At 32.7% G+C, this 22486-nt stretch overlaps 1 protein-coding gene across 1 annotated transcript; it reads right to left on the bottom strand.

Annotated features, from left to right (window-relative positions):
* Window positions 1-6891: 6891 nt before the first annotated feature.
* Window positions 6892-7903, bottom strand: LOC111622500 (phospholipid phosphatase 1-like). The gene is made up of 5 exons (XM_023364891.1): window positions 7715-7903; window positions 7454-7641; window positions 7267-7384; window positions 7032-7196; window positions 6892-6958 (listed from the first exon to the last, which is right to left on the bottom strand). Exons 1-5 carry the CDS (start codon window positions 7886-7888, stop codon window positions 6914-6916), a joined length of 690 nt encoding a protein of 229 aa, XP_023220659.1. The 5' UTR covers window positions 7889-7903; the 3' UTR covers window positions 6892-6913.
* Between the last annotated feature and the right edge of the window lie 14583 nt (window positions 7904-22486).

The following is a 22486-nucleotide window of genomic DNA, read 5'->3' as shown; positions in this document are numbered from 1 at the left end:
TTTTTTTTTTTTTTTTTTGCAAATCTACACGTTTGGAGACCTCCGAACCCCTCAAAACAGTCAATAAAAGGGGAAAAATTCGCTCACGTGTGTGTTGGCGTCTAATTTGTTTAATTTCTTTATTTTCTGTTCTAAGATATTAAACAATATCTCATAATGGGTTAACGCTTAATAACTAACTTTTGTGTTAACCCATCTGACTCCGATTCTGACCACTCTGACCACGGAAATTATTAGGCTTCAAACAGGGTGAACAAAATCATGCACCACATACACAGTCTAACATCCACACATATAGAAAAAACCTCGAATCTTTTGCATATCTCGAAATTTCAAGGTGTCCTGAGTCCAAAAATGTAAAAATTTGGAAAGCGTCATTTTTTGACCGAGCGCTACACCTTTCCTCTGTTATATATAGCAGCCGGAAAAGTAAAAATTATCGAATACATATTTATATATTACTTAGAGGAGTCTTTTAGCTTTGGAATAAAAAGTTTCTACATTCTATCTTTATTAGAACTCTATTTATTGAATCTTTTATTCCGAGGTCACGTGATGCCATCAGAATTTCCGGGTCTCTTTCGGTAACATGTCCGCCCTGGTCGGAATTGGAGTCGGATGGTAAGGAAAAGTCGGTAGATTTTTACGCGACTGCACAGCCCGGGCCTTTCTCTTTTTTCCTCGAATTTGGGTCTATAATCCTTTGAGTCACAACTCCAGTTTTATTTAGTATTTCTTTCTCATTCACACATTTTTAAGTATTTGAAAATATTTCCTTTCCACTCAAATATAAAATATGTATAAAGGTTTACGGCTTTGTGAAACTTCTTTTTTGAGTTTATGCCGTTGAAATAAATAAATAATACGAAAATTTGTCAGTTTTGTTTGCACGTTTATTGGGCCACCCTTGGACCGCGGGTTGGACACCGCTGAGTTAGAGCATTCCGTTCTAAACATTATCGTATTTTTTTAATGGAGAAATCATTCATTTGTAGGTAAGGTGTCCATCTAAAAATTTAACTTATTTTAATTTTTAACTAATAGTAATCAATATATATAATAAAGGTAAGTGTACAATGTGCGCAGAGCCGTAACTAGGCAGGTGGAACAGGTGCACCCGCACAGTGCCCACTTGGAAGGGGGTCCAAACTGCTGTTCACAAGAAACTATATTTTTAAATTTTAAATTTTTCCGCCTTTCTGAAGCGCGGTTTGGCGATTACATTTCGCCTTACTTAGACCCTAGATGTCTGCTCGCCAGTGTTCCCAATTGTGGCGACTTTTAGAGGGACGTAGTGAGGTAGCGGAGACCTCAGACAAATCAGCCAAAAGTAGCAACTTTTGAGATTTTTAAATTTATTTTTGAGAAATTTAAATTTATGTTTATAGTTTTCAAATTTACAGATTTTTCTCTACTTTATAGAGCTCTCTGGCAACTACTAATATTATTACGATATACAAAACTGTATTTCTAGATTTTTCTACAGTGTGCAGAGCTAGAAATCTGTAAAGGTAACATTTTGTAACAAAAATAAATCTGCCCGAGGATTTTTTTAAAATTACTAAATTGAAAACGGTAACTCCCGAATAAAATCTTAGTCTCGAGGTTGTAAAAGGCGTGCAGAAATTCTGACATCATTTTTTGCTTTATAGTGGTACGCATATGTGGTGTATACCTGAACGGCGGATTAAGCGGTAAGCGAACTATGCGGGCGCGTAGGGCCCCGAAGGGGCTCCCGCAGTCTTTAAAATGCTACTGAAAAAAGGGATTGCGAAAACGCAGAAGATAGAAATAGTCCAGAAAAACGCTTCGATATATATAGATACATGGAAGTAATAAATGATATAGCTTTATGGCCAACAATATTAACAGATGCTATTATTGATCATATTCTTAAAACAAACCAAAAAGTATAGAAAAGGGATTTCTTAATAAACGAAAAAAAAAAGTTAAGATAATGGAAATAGATAAAACACCAGATGAAGGAAGTAACTTGACACCCGAAAAATTATTTAAAATACAAATTTACAGTGTTCTTGACACTCTATTGTGTCAAATAGATTGGCGTTATGAAAAAATGAAAACTATCTGTGACGATTTTTGCTTTCTCTGTGGCTCGTCTTTACAATACATGAGTGTTGCTGATTTAAAAAAATCGGCTGCAGATCTCGCTATTAAATATAGCAAAGATTTAAAAAAGTACGAATTCACAAGTGAAATTGAAAGTTTTAATTTTGAAGTAACGACTCTTATACAAAATATAGAAACTGCATCTCCGCTTAATATTCTACAGGCTCTTCATGATTTTGGTTTAATTGAGTCTTACCCAAATATCAATGTCGCTCTTCGAATATTTCTAACTCTTCCCGTTTCTATTGCTTCGTGCGAGAGAAGTTTTAGCAAGTTAAACTTAATAAAAAATTATTTAAGATCAACTATCGGACAAGAACGATTATCCAATATTTCTATTATTTCAATAGAATACAATATCGTTAAAAATATTAATTATGATGGTGTAATTAATGAATTTGCTGAAATGAAAGCCAGAAAAATTCAATTAAAATAAATCTTATTAAAAATCTATTGTAATGTATTTGTTTTATTATTTTCCCAAAACCAAATAAATTAAGGGGCCTAAATGCAAATTCTTGCACAGGGCACAGGAATGGCTAGTTACGGCTCTGAATGTGTGTGCCGCTAAAACTCTAAAACGAGTCCCGGTACGATCAAGGGAGTTATATGGTGTGGTAGCCCTCTGTCACCCATTCATGAAAAACATTCTCGTTTTTACCTGAAGATGTTGAAGATATAAGGGCTGGAAGTTTCGCCCTCTAGAAATTTCCAGAACAGTCCAGAACATTCGAGAGTATTCGAGACATTCCACAACATTCCAGAAAGTTCCGGGATGTTTTGGAACGTTCGGGAACATCCCGGAACATCCCAGATCATTGTGGAACATTCCAGAACACTCTCGGATGTTGTGGAATGTTCTGGAACATTGTGGACCATTCAAAGCCTTTTTTGTATGGGTGGAAGTACCCATTGGTGGGGGTATATAAAGCAAGATCCGTCGTGGGTTCGAATGTCAGTTTCTTATCAGTGACGAAGGGAAGAACTGAAAAAGAAGTGAAAATTCCAAAGTAGTGCAGTGAGTGAATAAAAACAAACAGTGAAGTGTGAGTAGTCAAAGTGATACAGTGACTGAATATAAATCGAAAATAAAGTGTGAAAACTGTGTAAAGGGTACTTGTTAGTGTATTTGTTAATAGAAAGTTGATTTGATTTATATTTTATACAATGTTCAAACTTAAAAGAGGAGGAGCTCTAATTTTCTTTTGAATATTATCGGGAATTTTCTTTTCAGCATTATAGTTGATATCGTCGACAATATTATTTTTAGTTGCCAAAATTGCCCTTTGAAATAGCCACTCTGAATAATAAGAAGCGCAGAGCCCAAACGGTTAGGAGATGAAGGTTGAAATTTGGTACACAGTTAGGGTTCATCATGAGAACGTACACTAAGAAGGGATTTTTCGAAATTCCTCCCGCGGGGAGAGGTTGTTAACAATGAAAGTGTTAACAATGGAAGTGGTTAAGTAACAATTAAAGTGTTAAGAGAAAGCGACGTGCAAGATTTACAGGCGCAGATGCGGTTTTTTGCGTTTTTGCGAGAAATCGAACATATTTTTAGACCTATGTAAAAATTTTTTAATTAGTCTGGAAACAGGGCAACCTAATTCTGAGAAAACGGGTAAGATTGGCTATAATGTAATAATCTTAATCTTCGCTATCGTTACTTTTTGCCCGGGCAATGCCGGGCTCATCAGCTAGTTATGAATAAAGCATTCATTTGTAACGATGACCATAAAATACCACAAAACAAATTCCGGCTATTGGCGCTGTTTGCCGCAGCGGCATAATTTCGAACTAATCGTCGCTCAGTGTCTAGACCAGTGATTCTCAACCACTGTGCCACGTGATTTTTGAAGTGTGCCGCCACTACGTCAGACAAATAGTTTAATCGGTTCTACCTTCCTAGGGCGCGTTTGGAAATTGTAACCGTGTTACCGGTAACTGCCGGTAGTTACCAAGGTGTTTAGATAATGTTACCTAAATAACCAACTGCGTTTAAAAATCACTGTTATGACGTCACCGGTTGTTCTGTGATACTTACCGAAATAACCCCGTGTGGGCCGCCAAATTTTTAAATTATTAAAAATGTACCGTAACGAAAAAAAGTTTGAGAATCACTAGTCTAGACGCTTGTCATACTACGATTAGAGTACCTAGATTAGAGAGTTGAGGCGCAAGTAGAAACGTTAAAGGGGCCTACCAGTGGCCAAGCGGTCTTCGTACCCTGAACACTGGGGGCCGATTGCAGAGACAAAGTTTAGAGGCCGACGGCGGTTTACAGATCGGGTAGACCGCTGTTCAGAAAAATTTCATTGCAGAGACGGCGTTTCTCGCCTGCCACGATGTAGACAGCGATTAGAAACAAGTTATTTGACCTACTTTCTAGACTCACTGGACAGCAGGTTTTAGAGGGCTTTTCAATTCGAGTGGTAGCTTTGTTCGTGGAAAAGTTTAGATAAAAACAGATATCCCTTTGATAAATGTTGTAAACGGTACGAATCGACAAAATTATTCATTAATTGATTGCTCGGTGCAAAAACAACAAAATTAAATACTTTAAATTTGTTTTAAATGTTCCAATTTCGACATTCAAATGGGTGGTGAAGACTTAAAACTTCAATTTAATTTAAATCAGATGCATTTATTTACAATTCGAGTATCGTGCCGGTTATAAAACGTTAATACATTTCCGAGTCATTGTACTGTTAAACAAGCGAGACAATTTTAATAATTACAGAAATCTGTTTATAGATATAAAAAAATGTAATATTAATAATAAAATATTTAAAATTATTCATTTCGACAGTAATAAGATGTCGAAATAATTCCTTAAAAATCTATTCCGAAGACGAATTTCGAATTCGGTATAAATTTTCTAAATATGGATTTGTTCATATTTTAAATCGTATTGGCGACGAAATTAAATATCGAAATGGAAAAGGATTGTCATTAATTGCCGAACAATGATTTTGACGGCCTTAAGCTTTCGGAATATAGCTGACGACCATTTCTGACGTCACGAAGAAATAACCCGATTGGCCGAACGACTCCTAAAACAGGGGAGTAATAGCGAAGTAAGAGCCAATGTTTTGCCGAAGTTCGTTTAGAGAACGGTCAGAAATAGACGATCGTCGTCTTTGCAACGCATTTTAAACTGCGGTCCAGCCAGCCAACGGCTATAGGCCGTTCGTTGATAAACGTCGTTTAATGTAAACTCTGTCTCTGCAATCGGCTGGCTGTCCAGTGAGTCTAGAAAGTAGGTCAAATAACTTGTTTCTAATCGCTGTCTACATTGTGGCAGGTGAGAAACGCCGTCTCTGCAATGAAATTTTTCTGAACAGCGGTCTACCCGATCTGTAAACCGCCGTCGGCCTCTAAACTTTGTCTCTGCAATCGGCCCATAGAATTGTCAGATGGCGGCGCTCGTTCGTCCGCCGTTCACGTTTTGGGCTGAATACGTGCGCCTCAACCTCTTCTTCTTCTGTGTATATCTGTTTCATATGATTTCAACCTCTCTATTATCAGAGTCGCGATACACGAGTTACCGACTGTCATCACGTGACCTATGGGTTTAAATTAAGAAATTATCATTATTTCAGTTTAATAAAGCATTTTATTCATTCTTTTATTCAAGAATATGACGGATGGATGAATCTTACAGGCTCGATAAGTTTTAAATTTCCAACATTAGTATTTATACAGTACTAAACTGTCTTTATACTGTAAAAACTATCCATTTTTTTTATTTAAATAAAATAAAGTTACAGTAGTTTGTTCTTACAATTGCTGGAGTAAAGATGTGTCTTTTATTTATGTATTATTTTGTTATTTCACTACGTAAAACTTTTAACATCAAGGCTATTATATTGAAGTACTTTAATACAAGTGAAATTTTTCTGTGTTTTAATTTCTTTTCATCCACAGTCAATTGTTGCTATATGAGATGAATGTTCGGATTTTTTTTCTTTGCCTTGAAAATACAGTGCATTCTCCCAACCCGAACTTGTTTATTTCGTTTTCTGTTAGATATTCCAGCTAAAACCCGTACCGTGCCGTAGCCGAATACACAATGTGTAAGAGAAAAAAGGTCTTAAATGTCCACAGAGCGAAAAAAACAAAAATGAAAAAAACCCGTCCAATAATTCATCGAGATTAGCGAAATAGCATTGAATTTGTTATGTAAACGAGATGTGACTACCAATGGACAAGTGGATCCAGAAAGTAGAACAAACGTTAAAATATAGGTCATATAAAAAAAGAAAAAAAACTCAAGCCATGCGATAAGTAATTTTATATATGAAGGTAGTAAATTATAAAATAAGTGCGTTATGTTTAACTTATTTAAATACAATTTGCATATCTAAAGACAAATTCACTGATTTTAAAAACAAATCTTGATCTCCTTCAATTAAACTGGGATTAACCAAGGATAAAATAAATTCTATAAAAATTGTATTAATAATTTGTTTATTTACAAAATTCTTATACATGCGAGTTACTTTTTATGCATGAAAGAAAGTGAATAATTAAGCTGTTTCATAAATCATTCATAAATCATTTACATAAAAAGTTATTTTATCGCTATTATATCGATTATTATAATATTTATAATTCTTATTTTAGTTTTTTTAAAATTTAATCTTGAATTTCTGGTTTAATAAAATCATAATACAAATTTACAAGGACAAATAACAGGAAATTATATTAAGTTATTCATTGAAAGTGAATAAATTGAAAATGAAATGGCACTAATATATAATTAAGATTTTTTTATTAATCATTAAAATTTTAATGATTTTTTAGCTGTGTTTTCCTTTATTTTATCCTGAAAATGATAACTTCTATTAATTTAATGAAAATTTTATAGATTAAAATATTAAACTATTGAATTTATTTACCATAAACCAACCAGTTATTATTCCCAGTGACATCCCTCCAACAACATCCCACCAATGATGACGATGGTCATAAATACGAGTTATACAGCAACCCAGAGTCCATAGGAGAAACGATAGAAAAATTAACCAATACAAGTGATTTATCTTTATCCGTTTGCAATATTTCTGAAAAAAAAATTTAAAAATTAATGCAAAGAATGATACTCGCATATAAAATCATTTTACTTTAACTTACTTTAAGAAAAACCAGAGCAAAACAAGAAAGTGAGGAATGTCCGGAGGGAAACGATTTATATATATCTGAATGAACTAGATGAGAGGATCCAGTGCAGATGAATTGAGAAATGGTGTCGCTAAAAATAAAGTATGAAATATATAAAGCCAAAAACATCATTGCTGAGATATAATTAGGAATATTTTACCTTATCGAGCAATTTATATTTGACCATTCTGGCATACACGTGTGTAAAAAATGGGGACGAAGTCCCGTAACATAATGTTTCAGCACTTCTGTTATAGCATATACGTAAAGGAATCCTATCAGATAATATTTGATACTGGATTTGACAACTCTCTGCGTTGAAGGATAATTTAACTCGTTTAAAATAATCTAAAGTATAAGACAAAAACCTGTTACTTGATGAAATTTAAAGTGAAATAAAATTAAAATATATAACACGTACTACTGTTGTAGGAAAAAATAGTAAAATAGTGAATAATTGGATGGGAGTTATAGTATCTCCTAGATAAGGATATCGAATGGAATCATCGTTACACGAAAAACCTTTCTTCGATTTTGGTATCACTCCACTTATTGATAAGAGAAGAAAAGTTGCAACTATAAATAAACACTTCATTAGATTAAAAAAATATTTAACTTTAAATAATTACTTTGATTAAAACATTGAAAATGTAAGACGAATTGAAATAAGAAAACTTTGAAGTCAGGGCTGGACTTAGATTTGTTTTGGCAATAATCTATAATAAATAGTGGGCCTTCCCCTCAACACATGTAAAAATGTGAGGAGGCCCTAAGCCAGTATTGGCAAATCCTTGATGCAGTAATTCGCGCGACGACTTTAGGCTGTCGGCATTGAATATTTAAAGTATTTAGATATATATTTAGAAAGCATTAGCTATAATATATGCAAAGTTTTGAAATATATCAAATATAAAACCTTGCATATATTATGTGAAAGCAGAGTCCACTAACAGTAAGTATAAACTAAAGTGTAAAGTGTAAAGTTTTAAACGTCACTAAGTATAAACCTCGGATAGAAAAATGTATTTGACTCCCGATTTACAGTTATTAAATTTTGAATTTAATTTTAACTCATCTTCGGAAAAAGTTTCTCAATCTCTAAGCTATAGATAGACTCATAACGCGAGGCCCTAAGTCAAATAACTTGTTTCTAATCGCTGTCTACATTGTGGCAGGTGAGAAACGCCGTCTCTGCAATGAAATTTTTCTGAACAGCGGTCTACCCGATCTGTAAACCGCCGTCGGCCTCTAAACGTCTCTGCAATCGGCCCTGAAAGTTTAGTGAGTGGACACTCTTCTGCCAGGGAAAGTTTCTTAGTTCAGTCATCTAGCTTTAAGTGCCTAGTCACAAGCTTGCCCATATATCAAATGCATATCAGCATATTCCAAAAACATAAATTCAGACTTCAGACATTATTTAAAAAAAAAAAAAAAAAATCTANCAAAGTTTAGATGGCCTTACCTTTTAGTATAGCCTATAAAAAGTAAGTAGAGGGAAAAGAGAAGAGTAAGGAATTAAGTGGAAAAAGGGAAAATGGAGTATAAGAAAATTAGTAAAGGAGGAAGTTCATGGTTGTCGCAGGTACCAAAAAATGTAAAATAGTTGAAACAAAAACATATAATAAAAAATACACAAACAATAAGACAACAACAACGCGAAATCACAAAGCAAAATTGGATATTACATTACAGTGTAAATGCGCGTACATTACTAGCAATGAAAACTAACATTTTGAGGTGTTTCCCCAGTGTAATGTATACACTTATGATAACACACATATTCCTTCAAATACTCCAACAGTGTGAACATAATAAAAGGAGAAATAACAATGAAATTGCGTTAACAAAACCAGTGACGCAGATTGACAGTTGGAGGTGCTTTCCCGTTTGGTGAACAACACTTAGCATGCTAGAATACATACAAATATACCTCCGATTAATCTATCACAATAAGGCATAAAGAAAAGGAATACAGTGTGTCTTCGCGTACATTACCAAAAATTCAGTCTAATAAGTAAGTATTGAAGATGCTTCACTCGTTCGATGTGGAACACGTGGCTTTTGCGAAAGAGGTGAGGGCTTCAAAGGTAATCTTTTTCCTAAAGATGTCCTCCATCTTGCAGGGTCAGTGAAGCCCACAGTTTAAGATAATGTGCACAAGTTGTTGCCGTGCTGTCTTGTGTTTCACACAAAGAAATACCATGTGGGTAGGAGTGTCCTCTTCTTGGATGGGGCAGTCGCAGAGACTTGAATCCTTCCCCAGGTAACGGAGAAGGTAGAAGGTAAAGTTCCCATGACCTGTGAGCAGCTGAGTTATTCCACAATCTGGGTCTTGTTCTCTGTGGAATTTGCGTTTGGCTTTGCGCAAACTCTGGCTGAAGCGAAGGTTGCTGAGGACAGAATTCCACCACTAAAATTTGGTTGCATTAGTTTCAGAAATAGTGGTTGCCTCGTAGGCATATTGTAAGATTTTGTTCAGGTTGTCTATAAGCCGATCCAAATCAGAAGTGGTTTCAATGTTAGCAAAGGGGCCATATAGACTATATGTTCATATAGGTCCCAATTAGTTTTACATGTAGTACGTATGTTGCCCTTCGGAACTTCCTCACTGAATATATAATTGTGATCACTCTCTCTGATGACATTCATAGTATAGTAGGTTTTAATTTTATTGAAAAGCTCTTCGTTACAAAGGCATACATCTATCTAGCTTCCCCCTGAGAGCTAGAGAAGATGGGGAGGGGGCTAGAGTTGAGCGAAAAGAGGTGCATTCGTCTATTACTTCCCACAGAGCCCGGCTCCTTGGATCCTCCCTGGGAGAAAACCACAGTGATACTTGGAGTTGAAGTCCCCAACAACAAACAGTCCAGAATTAGAGAAAGCCCTTATGGTGTCAGAGACTTCCTGAAGGGGAGATTTGATATTAACAGAGGAGGGATATGTATACAGAAATGATATGAAAGAAATAGTTGTTGCTGTAGATTTGAATGGTGGTGTGATACCTACTATAAAATTAGGCTGCTAAAGGATGTTAAAATAGGAATTGGCCTCTATAACTGCCGAGAAAATTTGGTCGGAGTCCTTGAAAAAGAAAGTCCTACAATGACCAAGCAGAGTCAACTTACCACCCACTACATAGAGCTATAATAAGCGTGTTTAATTCTAAATTAAAATTTATTGAGGATTGTTTGTTAACGATTATTTGGTTTATTTGGTTATGACAACGAGATCTGTTGAGGGGATGCCTCCTGGGAGGACTTTTATGAGAAATTGGCTTCTATTCAGGTGTTACAAAAGTGAAGAAAACCCGGAAAACTACACGTGGCCAGCCTGTTGGCTAACTACTACCAGTTCTCAGCGCGGCGTGATCACGCTACTAAATTATATACATAGTCATACCATAAGTGTTCACCAGTGGCCAAGCGGTTCCGTTTCCTAACCACTTGGAGTCCAGTCGTAGGTTCGCTCCTCGCCAGGACTGCCCGGCCACGTGGAGTTTTCCGGGTTTTCTCCACGTCTGTAAATGCCTGAATAGGAGCTAGTTACCCATAAAAAGACCTCCCGGAAGGTATCTCTCCCTAGGAAGATCGCCCAAATGTTTCATTTAAGGCAGTGTTTTTCAACGTTTTTCTTTATCTCACGGTACACTTAAACCTATAATTAAATTTATGCTGAAAAAATCAAGTGCTTTAAAGTTGAGTTTGTAAACATTCTATCACCATTTTACTTGTCACTTAACCTCATTTTATTTGTCTATATTTTTTGTGAATTAAATAAAACAGCACGGCTGTTCCTTAAACAGCAACAGGCTACAACAATAGTTATTTCAATTAATACTGTAATTTTCATTTACATAAGAAAAGCAATTAACATTGTCTTAAATTGCATTTAAAGGTGGCACGATAATTGCGCTTAGAAAACCTTCCCAAAGCCCTCCAAGTTAAAATAATTTGAACTAAATATGGACAATTATAGATACATTTTTGATTTTTAAAAAATTTCATTTTAAGAAATAACTGTTTTATGCACATATAATTTTCTTCTCCATCATAAAATTTTTGCTTTTTAAGATTTTTCAGGACAACTTTAGGATCCTGCTTTCACACTACATATGCTTCACAGCGTTGCCGTTTTGTATAAAATCTTATGTTCAAATATAGAGTTTATTACCTTCAAAAACTTTTAAGTATGATAGAAAATACTTCTAATTAAGCCTTCACATTTTTCGAAACTCATAACAGTTTAAACATCTAGATAATAGCAGTAACTACAACTACTATATCATTCAAAATATCGAATATTCAAAGCGGAACGAGTTTAAAGAAAATTATTTAAATAATTAACATTATAGAGTCATCAGTTTCTCATTAAATGTCTTCTATCTGCTGCTGATGCTGCCAATGGCAATAAATTAAAATTACATCGAAGATAAGTTCTACTTTCGGTTTTGTGTTCTATTAATTTACAACAATTTTTTTAATAACACAAACAATTGCCCGCATAAACAAATTCTAAATATAACTCACCTCCAAATTATCTCCTATACAAGAAAAAACTTTTCAACCTGGAGATAAACCTCCAAAATGGCAACTTTGCATTTGCGGTGTTTTAAAATACTGGTACATTATATTTTTAAATTAATTTATAAATACTTAATGCAGTAGATAGCCCTCCATATAACAGGCACTGTATTTCTCTTTCTCATGGAAAAAATTTAAAACTTTTTAAATTCGCGAATAGAGCATACTAAAAGGTCGGAGCAACAAGCTAATGAATATAAATTACTGAATATACATAATGCTATTCTTTTATTCATACTTATACATTATAATAATATTTTAACACGTCTTGCACATTTTAGGTTCGTTATTAATACATGCTTTTAGGATGCATTCGATTTAACGGAATAGTTTCGGGGATAGTTGCACCTCTTTTCCCTAATTATTCGTTAAATAGACGAACATTCAATGTGGGTATTTTGAAATCATCGTGACGGTCACGGGTTCGCCATCACTGACCTAGATTAAAGTGTTTACGCGCATTTACATTCCTTACATTGTTATCGCGCATGAGGTATTTTCAATGGTGCATTTCTACAAACCACACCTATCATAAGTTATTGTATTGAAGTCATATTTATATAAATAAACACAACATCGCTTCATTATTTTAAATGTTTATAATTCTTTTATTCGCGAACTGTTTCTTATACAGGCTATAGTAAAATAGTTTCTGCTTTTAAAATTACTTATTGATATTTTCACGTTTATTAATTAAGCTTTCATTTATCTTGACTGACAAGGAAAGGCAACGAAATTACTAATTTTAAACATATTTCAAGGTTGGGTAAAGTTTATATGAAATTAATACTATATGTAATAATGAAATATGCTTGATCGTGAACTGTTTAGAGGAAAAATCCCTCACTAAAAGTTATTTTAAAAATGTTTTGTAAAGAAAAGAAAGGAGTGTCAAACGTGGAATTCGACCTCTCATTCCGACGGCTATACAAACATACGTATTTTTACAACTCGTTCGTGAATGCAGCTCTCAATATTTATGCCAGGGTTTTCAAAACCCTTCACTTTGAGTTATGAGCGGAAACCGCGACAATTCAACAAACATCTCCATCAGTGTCCAGTCCCCGAATTCGGTTCTGAATAGTCCTTGCAAGGGAATAATTGAGAAAAGAGAAAAGGTGGACTGAGATCAATCTCAATGCCCAATCGAGGATACAAACCCTTTAAAAAGCTCGAAACTTAAGCACATAAAAGCCATTTTTCACCAAGACAGTATCCTTTGAAAGTCTTTCATAGAAAAGACTTCTCTAACAGTACCACTCTATCAAGACAGTTTTGTGCCCATGCTTCTCGCCTCACGCTACTAATAGTGAATGCATTATCCCGTTGATAGCATCATCTGTACAACGTAGAGTCTATCGACGAAGAGAAATTGTCCGGGGCTGTCATCACCGTTATCCGGATTTGTATCCCGTCGAACTGTTTTACAAAAAGCTCTAAAGTTTTGTAAGAAATAAACAAGTTTTATCACATAACCAACTTAGTGCTACTAGTCTATCTATCTAGCAATATAATGTGGTGTTACAGTAAATATTCTAGATAAATTATTTATACAAGATTATCTTATATCATATTTATATTATGAACATATTTTGCGTTTCGCAAAACCCCAACATTACACTTTTTTCTAATGACACCAAGTTTAGTTTCGTATGTGCAATTTTATTTAAGTACAAATTTACAATCGGCGGTAAAATTTGAATATAATATATAATACACATATGATACATTATGTTCAAATTTTATTGGAAATAAAACCTTAATAGTACATAATATTTTTTATTTATTTAAAAATATGGTTGACATGCATTTTTTTCTTGTCTCTCGCTCTCTCTTTTTAAGGAGCCAAATATTTTCTTTTGCGCCGAGGCCTCAACAGACCTTAATCGGCTTCTGCCTCGCATTAAAAAAAGTAGAAGATAGCAGGCGAAGTGGTTATATTTTGAAGTCATCTTGCAACGTCATCGAACGATGTGACTACATCAAAGACGTGTGCAACTCTCTTTGGTTGCAGTTGCAGTTACCTGCGTGGCTGGAAATAGCTAGGTGACCACTGTTTAAAGCGACTAGAATTATTCAAATTTTAAGTGCATATAATGCAGTGATTCATACGAAAATATGCTAAATACAGTAGAATTTTGTTTCAACGGATCTCTCGGGCAACCGAAAATCGCCGTTGTTCACAGAATCAGTTAATTTACATCGCGAACAACGGATTTCCTGCACACCCAGGAAAATCGAAAAAATTTCCGTTTTTTAACTCCGTACATATAAGAAATGCCTCTACTTGAAATTATTCACTGTATAGAAAGACGTATGTTAGAAGATCGTTCATTATATTGTATGTACGGTACTGTACGACAAATCTGTCAGCAATTATATATACTGTAAGCATAAAAAAAGAGAAAAGTACAGTATGTATGCTCATTAGCACCTCATTTGACTTCATGATTTGTTGAAAAACTAGTCCACTTGGTTTGTTTCGGTGCCGCTTTTCTACCCATTGGGCAACCGCTCGATGCTAGCAATGTCATGTACAGTACAGCGTGTTCCTTTATGATAAAAATCTTCAGAAAGGTTTTCAGCGTTTGAAAAGACTATATGGCCTTTGTAAATTTCGTCTCTACACTTGGACTGGAAGTAGCTTCCCGCTATTAACCAATGCGCTACATCAGGGCGCTGACGCGCGAATGCAACGTTAGCCATGACGATTACGCATGTATTTTGCTCCGCGTTCAATGCATTTTTTTTTAAAATTCAATATTCGTAAATATCTAAATATTAATTAAACATTGATAAAAAAAAAATCCGCGCAGCATACAGTAGACGGGGGGTAGAAAAAATCCGTTATTTTCCAGTTACGGATCCGTTAAATGGAGGTAAAATTACTTTCATTTGATCCGTTAAAACGAGATTCTAATGTATGCAGTTTTGACTAAATATACTTACATTTTTCATTACTTTAAGAAATGAAGAATATAACAATACATAACATACTGCACTTTTATTTATTTCCATTTAATTTATACACATAACTTGGACAAAGATTGTTGATTTTTAATTTTATTGGACTTTTGAATAGGTGGGATTTAGTGAGATTGAATGGGCGAGAGTGATAAAAACAGTGATCTTAGTAACTAAAATTTACATTTATTGATCTCAGTATTTATAAAAATGAAAGTGCAAAACAAACGAGCAATTATTTATTGTGACATCTTCACAATGTCGGACTAAAATTTTTAATCATATTTTTAATTTATTTAATTTCAAATATATGCTCTTCACCTCAAATTAGTAGTATCTTGCACCTGTTATAATATTTTTCCTGTTAGCAACAGTTATGCAGTCATCTAACTCATATCAGGGGAAAATTTTTGAGTTGAAATAACTGGACTTCCAGTTTGCATCGAAAGTTCGTATATAGTTAATTGGGACTTCCTGTACGCGAGGGTACCAGATCTGGTGTCGGTTTTCGTCTAACTCCGTTCTCGAGATTAAAAAAGGACAGGCAGACGGGGACGACAGTGGGAATTTATAGGTCCTATAATCTTTTCAAATTGCAGCCCAAAAGTTCACTCGAGCTAAAGTTAACAGGGATGTTAACTTTGTTTCCTCCATGGTAACTTTGGGCAAGAGTATTAATTTGATACCTGAACCATGTTTTTTAGCCTCAACGTTTACTCAAACTATATCGCATAAACTGAAACCTTTTCAATTAAATCTTTCGTCAATCGATGCAAACGACAATAGAGACAAATATCAAAAGCTATAATTTTAGAAACATTTTATTTTAACTACTTTCTTCACTGAATCTAAAATAAATATACACATAGTTATTAAAATGCTATAAAGTTATCAATAATGAAATATAACGTGAGGACGTTTATTTTCCCTTCATTTGACTTTTGAAAATCTGAAGACCGCCAACATTTTTTTTTTTTCAAGTACACCAATGTCTATATCTCTAATATATTCACTAATATAAGCTATTATTCCCTCTCAGAAAGCTATAAAAATGTATAAATAAAATTATCTACATGATTAAAAAAGATTTTTTAATCTCTTATTAAAAGAAATTGTAAACCATACGCCTTTGATCGGTATACGTCATATATGATACAAGGTGTATTGAAGGGTTAACATACAGAGATTAGTATTGGGCCCTATGCTCGTGGGGCCCACGGGCAAGTGCTCATCAGGCCCATGCGTAAAGATAGTTCTGGTTCGTGTTGATAGTGATCTGACTGTCAACACGAACAAAGTTTTAGGTTTAAATTGAAAACATACGAATATTACAACGAAACTTCTATTCTTCAGATTTTGGTGTATAATTATAAATTGAGCAATATTTTTTACTATTGATTAAAATGTAATTATATATTTTGAATATTTAACAATATATCAATCGATTAATCGAAGAAATTATTTACTCATTTCCGTTTGTACAAAAGGTATATATTTGATACATATCTCCATTTGGATAGATAGACACTGTTTATAAGTACAGAGAATTATCGTAACAAGGTATTATTTTATATAGTAAGCTATTTATTTTTATTAATATATATATGTGTGTATATTTTTTTTATAATTTATAGAATCAAAATTACTTGCATCATCGGAAAATTTGGAAAAATGAGTTCAGAACTTGTAAGAGGATTGGATGAACATGACGTGAATTTGGAAGAATCGTGGAATCCATTGCTGAAAAGTATGTCATTTTGGGGATTGAAACTGGAAAAACGCTTTACACTTTACGACATGACAATATTGTTAATTACAATAATGACAACAATCTATAAAGTTTCTGTTGATATACATTCCATTTATAACTGCGGTTTTTTTCTCGATTGTTTGAAAAATATATTTTTTCTATTTTATACAATAGTACCATTAATCTCAATTTATCATTTTTACTGTAAAAGAAAGCTTCTTCTATTCTATTTACGAAGATTAATCGAAATTAAACGAAACTATGTTAACACTATCCATAAGAATTTGCTTCTATTTAAGGTAATCTTAATTTTCTTTAGTTCTTTTGGATATAGTATTATGCATTACATCTTAGTTTTCTTCGGATATAAGAAGAATATACCTGAAATATTGGTGGAACTTCACGTTTTTCAGCAGGATTTTCCTGGAGCTACGTCACATATTATATTCAGTACAATTGCCTTTGTGTTTTCTGTTTTTCTTCTCGTTCCTCAGTGTTTTCTTTTACTTTTGCTTATTTTAGTCTTGTCAGAAGCAAAATCTGCGTTTGATTACTTATCAAACAGAATAAACAAATGTAAAACTTGTGTAAATGATATTCACATCATTTCACTTACGTATATGAATATATTAAAAATAGTAAACGGAATCGAAGAGATATATTCTTCAATATTATTTATATGGACTATATTCTGTGGAGGTAGTATCACTCTCACCCTGTCTTACGTATTGATAAGTCCTTCGTCTTACATATTAGAGAGACTTGTTGGATTCTTCACGTTATCTCTACTTCCTTTTTGCTTATTTATCAATGTATGTCGTTCATCGACATCAATGATGCAAGCAGCAAAGCAAATTTCATTTATGATTTACCATATTTCTCTTTCTTGCGATGATAGATTAGTTCAGGATATCGCATTCAGATTTTCAGTTAAATGTTCGCAAGAATTTCCCATATTAACTGCATGTAAAATATTTTATGTTGATTGTAGTCTTATTTTGGCGATTGTCAGTGTAGCTTTAACTTATACTGTCATTGATTATCAATTAGAAGGTAATCAGTAATTAAACAATAATTAATTATTTTTGATCGCAGAATTCTTTCAGAAAGTTTTACTTTCCAGGCTGTTCTGTTTGGCAGTTAAAACAACGTGGACTACGACGTATATTTATATTATTTCTCCATTAATTGTAATTAGGAAAATGTTTACGACAAATCTACAGAAAATGGATTGTAAATTATATTTTGTCGCGATATCAGGGGACTTTTTTTACTAAGGAAGAGAAACGGAATGTATTTGCATATTAAGTGGAATAATACAACTAGTTCTCTGTAAAATAGGAGTAAACTATATATTTTTTGTGAATTTATATAAAACCTTTAGCTAAGTTGTTATTAATTATCTTCGGTATAAATGTTAATTGTTTAGTATATCTAGTAGATTTATTCTAGAATAGAATAGAATCATGAAAAATTATTATCACCATTTCAAGTTTTGTAAAAAATGCAACAGAGGGGCTTTTCATCGTCGTATTCAATTGAAATTAATCGCTTGCTTTACACTGTCGACATTCCGTTCTTGGTGGACAGTAAGACCGAATTACTGAGGAAAATTAACATTATAGATAATTATTGTTATTTCAATAGACTTCAGATTAATATTATTAAATCTAAAATAATTATTTCTAAAAAGGCTAGTGAAAGGAAAAATCCGTTTTTTTTTTTTTTTTAATTTTAACTCTCCATTGTAAAATGCTTGTCTTATTTATCAATAAATTATTATTATTTATTCATTAATATAATTATTATTTGAAAATACTTCTTGTTAACATGATGTGATTGTTGTGATTATTTTTGTAATTGGGCTGCAATTTGAAAAAATTGTAGACAAATTCTCACTGTCGTCTAGTTGTCTGTCCGTCTTTCCTTAAGAGAACGGAGCTAGACAAGTGAACGATGAAACCGGAAATGGAAACCATATGGGTAGGAGGCAGGGATTGAGTGTGCAAACAGGCAGTCACGTTATTTTAATTCATAACTTCTTCTGAAAGATGTTAAACAAATGACCAGCACGACTCTATTGTTATAGGAAAAGTATGTTGTACAGGGGCAAGCCACTACTAATTTGAGATGGAGAGCATATATTTTAAGTTAAATAACTTAAAAAATATGATTAAAAATTGCAGCCCGGCATTAGGAATTTATCACCTATTTAAAGTGATGAAAAATATTTTAAAAAATTAGTCATCATTTATGTACTGTACATATTTTAATAAATTTGTGTAATGTTAATTGTGTGAATGTTTTCATGTAAAGTAAACATAATTAATTAAAAAATATTCATAAACTGATCAAAATACTTAGTTTTTTGTGTTCGTATCTATCATTAAAAACTAATTTTTAATATATTAAAAAGTATTTCTAACCATCATGCTGTAAAACTAACACATCGCAAGTACAGTACAATTGTAAGAATGACTTCGTGGTCCACCAGTGGCCAAGCGGTTCCGTTCCCTGAAGGCTGGAAGTTCAGTCGTGGGTTCGCGCCTCGCCAGGACATGGAGTTTTCCGAATTTTCTCCACGCCTGAATAGGGGACAGTTACCCTTAAAATGAAAAAATCGTTATGAACGTAGACAGAAGGATTTAAAAACTTCAAAGAGCACCATTAAGCTCCGTATTAACTTTTCTTAATGGTGTCTATATTATTTATATGTTGAACTATTATGTCTAGGTGCTCAGAATGTAAGTTTAAAGATGTGTGGTTACTGTCTGCCAGAGTTATAGCTTGATGTTACTTGTTTTTTTGTAGAATAACTCCTGCACTGCCAGAATTTGTTTGTAGTTCAGGTTAACTATATTAGTCAGGCCACGGTCACATTTATTATTATTATGAATGTGGAGGGACTAGGCGTAAAATCAAAATATATTACTTTAATACAAAATTAATTCCAAGAAAAAATTAAAATATCAATATTGTTAATATCATAAAAATATAAACATTTATAATATAGTAACAACATACTGATAAATTTTAAATTGTTTTAAAATATATAAAGTAAATTAATTACTCAACTAAAATTATATATATTTACATTTATGTGATTAATTTTATTTTCTATTATCTCATATCATCCTGTAAAAGCATTATTTAATTAAATCCTAATAAGATTCGTCTTGGGATATTGTGAATTAATATACAATGCAAATCAGTTATTTTAATATTGTGATAAGCATGTATAAGTTGTGAATGTAAATTATATCCTCATATATCAGGATATAGATTTTATTTTAAAAAATCAAATAAAAATGATTGTTTTAAATTGACTCTTGATTTATATTAATTACAGACTTAAATTTAAAGTAAAAAGATCTATAGACGTATGAATATCTTGGCACGTCAGCAAATATGTAAAACGAAAGTAATCATTTTCAACGTTACAAAATTTTACAAATGTATTAATATCAATTCCAAGTAAGAGCAGTGCAATGATAAGCTGATAACATTGGCGGAACCATAAATGGAAGTGGAATTAAATTCCACTAATAACTATGATTTCTATGAGAGCAATCCGTTTGTTTTTACTGTTCCTATCAGAAATGGCCTTTTGCTTGAGTATTTTTGATGCCATTACTCTTACTTCTGCCTAGAGTTTCTAGAGCCCTATTATCACGCTCACTGTAATATTTATTTCCACAAGACTTTAAGAATTTTTACTCTTAAACATGTTTTACGATCACTCTTTGCGACGTGGAAAACAGGCGGTTCCACTTCCTCGACCATTGGAAGCAGGCTTTAATTGGACTGATGAGAAGTTTTCCGAATGGAAATCTCTTATAGATCGTTTCACGAATCACTGCCGAGAGCTGAATAGGGGTTCAGCAGAACCGGATTTCGAAATAGGCATCGGGAGTGCCCGTACATTGGGAGCATTTAGAACACGTGACCTTTCCATTTTTCTTCTATGTTGCCTTTTTCCTAATTCCCAAGGAAATGCCGAATTCCATTATTAATAAATAATAGAAAATTCATTACTTTTAGACTATTCTTCAAATATAAAAGGAACTAATAAATTATATTTGTCCATTGTCCTACATTGTTCATTGAAAAGATTCTCCTGAACTGTGATAAAATTTAATGGCCTGTAAATTCAAATTACAATTGCATTGATAACCTTTTAGAAATTGTAATAATGTATGCAAAACAAAATATATTGTGGCAATTAAACTAATATTTAACAGTGCAGATAACAACTCGCTTATAGAGAAACAAACGTAATGTAAAACTGAGAATCAAATGTAGGGCTTTTATGGTAAAAGCTTTTATAACAAAAGATAGCTACAATCATTATAAGTTAATCAAGAAACATTTTTATGTCATTCCCATTCAAGCGTAAGCAAACATTTTTTCACGCTTTAGTGAATCATATTTTACTGACGGGAGATATAAAATCTATTTTTCTCTTACTTTCCTTCCCAGATGTGGGTAAGAAGCTAATACTTTATAATTAGTTTTTAATAAATGTAGAAAAAAGCATTTTAATTGGAATTCATTGACCAGGCAGTAGATCAAGAAACTTATGTTTTGGATTAATGAAATTTTACTTTCATTTATGTGTAAATAATGCAAATTTCAAAAGTTCTTGTAATGATGACGAACTCCACTATGAATTTCAATCGAAATAATTTTGTCAAGTAGTAATTACGCAAGGTTCCTGTTATGGTTTTTGTTTTTTCTGATTAGACTATTTCGAGTTATGCGAATTACGCTATGTTTGCTATTATAGAATCTAAATTTAAAGCTAATAAGGTCTACTAACCTAAGCACCAGAAAGCTAATGAAGATGCTTGGATTAAATTTTATTACAGCTCGATATTAGCGTTTAATAGTCTGTATCAGAGATATTCAAATTGTGGTCCGCAGACTAGTGCTAGACCCAAACGATATTTTACTTAAAATTTTTACAATTTTAAATATGATATTACGTTAATTAAACTATTTACAAACATCCTTAAAAGAAGTTGGAAGTCTTTAAAACATTCTATTTATTACTTTCATTTTTCTTTATTATTTAAACGCAGTGTCAAGGATGGACTGAAAATCAAAATCGGTACACAAACAATTTTTCAAAATGGTTAGAACTAAAGTTTCTTATTGTATTTTTCTTACTAATTCAGAAAAACTTAAACTTAAAAATAATGCATTTGAATTCAATTACAAAAGTAAAACTCATTTACATATTTAAAAGTAAAACAAGTAATTACGAGAATGCTTATCATTTGAATGAATAAATTATATTTAAATTTTTATATTTAAGTAAGTTAAATTTGCCATCGAATTATCAACACAGTTCTATATTAACAAGCCTTGTGAATGAATGTGCCGTAAGTTTCAGGCTAAAGAAGTTATTTATTAATTACTTTAATATTAATTTAAATTGTACACGTTTAATTTATATCAATATACAGATTAAATGTGTCTAGGCCTATCTACATACAGTAAAACTTGTGAACAACGACCACTAAAGAAACATTAAAAAAGGCCGTTGTTCGGGAGTTATTTGTATGCATTTTTGTTCAAACAAGTTCCTAGAAACTGGTCACTGCTTTATTGAAGGTTCCACTGTGTATTATCTACTCCATAAGTTTTAGGCTGAGGTTACTATTAATATATACTGTTAATATTGGGTATAAATTATGACTGTTAAAAATATAAAAATAATCATTTTAAATGTAAAATAATATAATTTTTATTTATAATATTTAATAAAAAATACAATAAAATTAAACTAACGTAACATTTTGTTATAATTCACATAGATGCATTGCTTGTATTATTGTTAAAGACAAAATATATGCTTAAGAAATTACTATAATTAAATAGTTTATATTATACTGTG

The sequence above is a fragment of the Centruroides sculpturatus genome, unplaced genomic scaffold, assembly GCF_000671375.1.
Source record: "Centruroides sculpturatus isolate CEXI.00-Female unplaced genomic scaffold, Cexi_2.0 scaffold291, whole genome shotgun sequence".
NCBI classification, from domain to species: domain Eukaryota; kingdom Metazoa; phylum Arthropoda; class Arachnida; order Scorpiones; family Buthidae; genus Centruroides; species Centruroides sculpturatus.
Note: the sequence above shows the minus strand (reverse complement) of the source record. Positions and strands in the feature narration are given on the sequence as shown.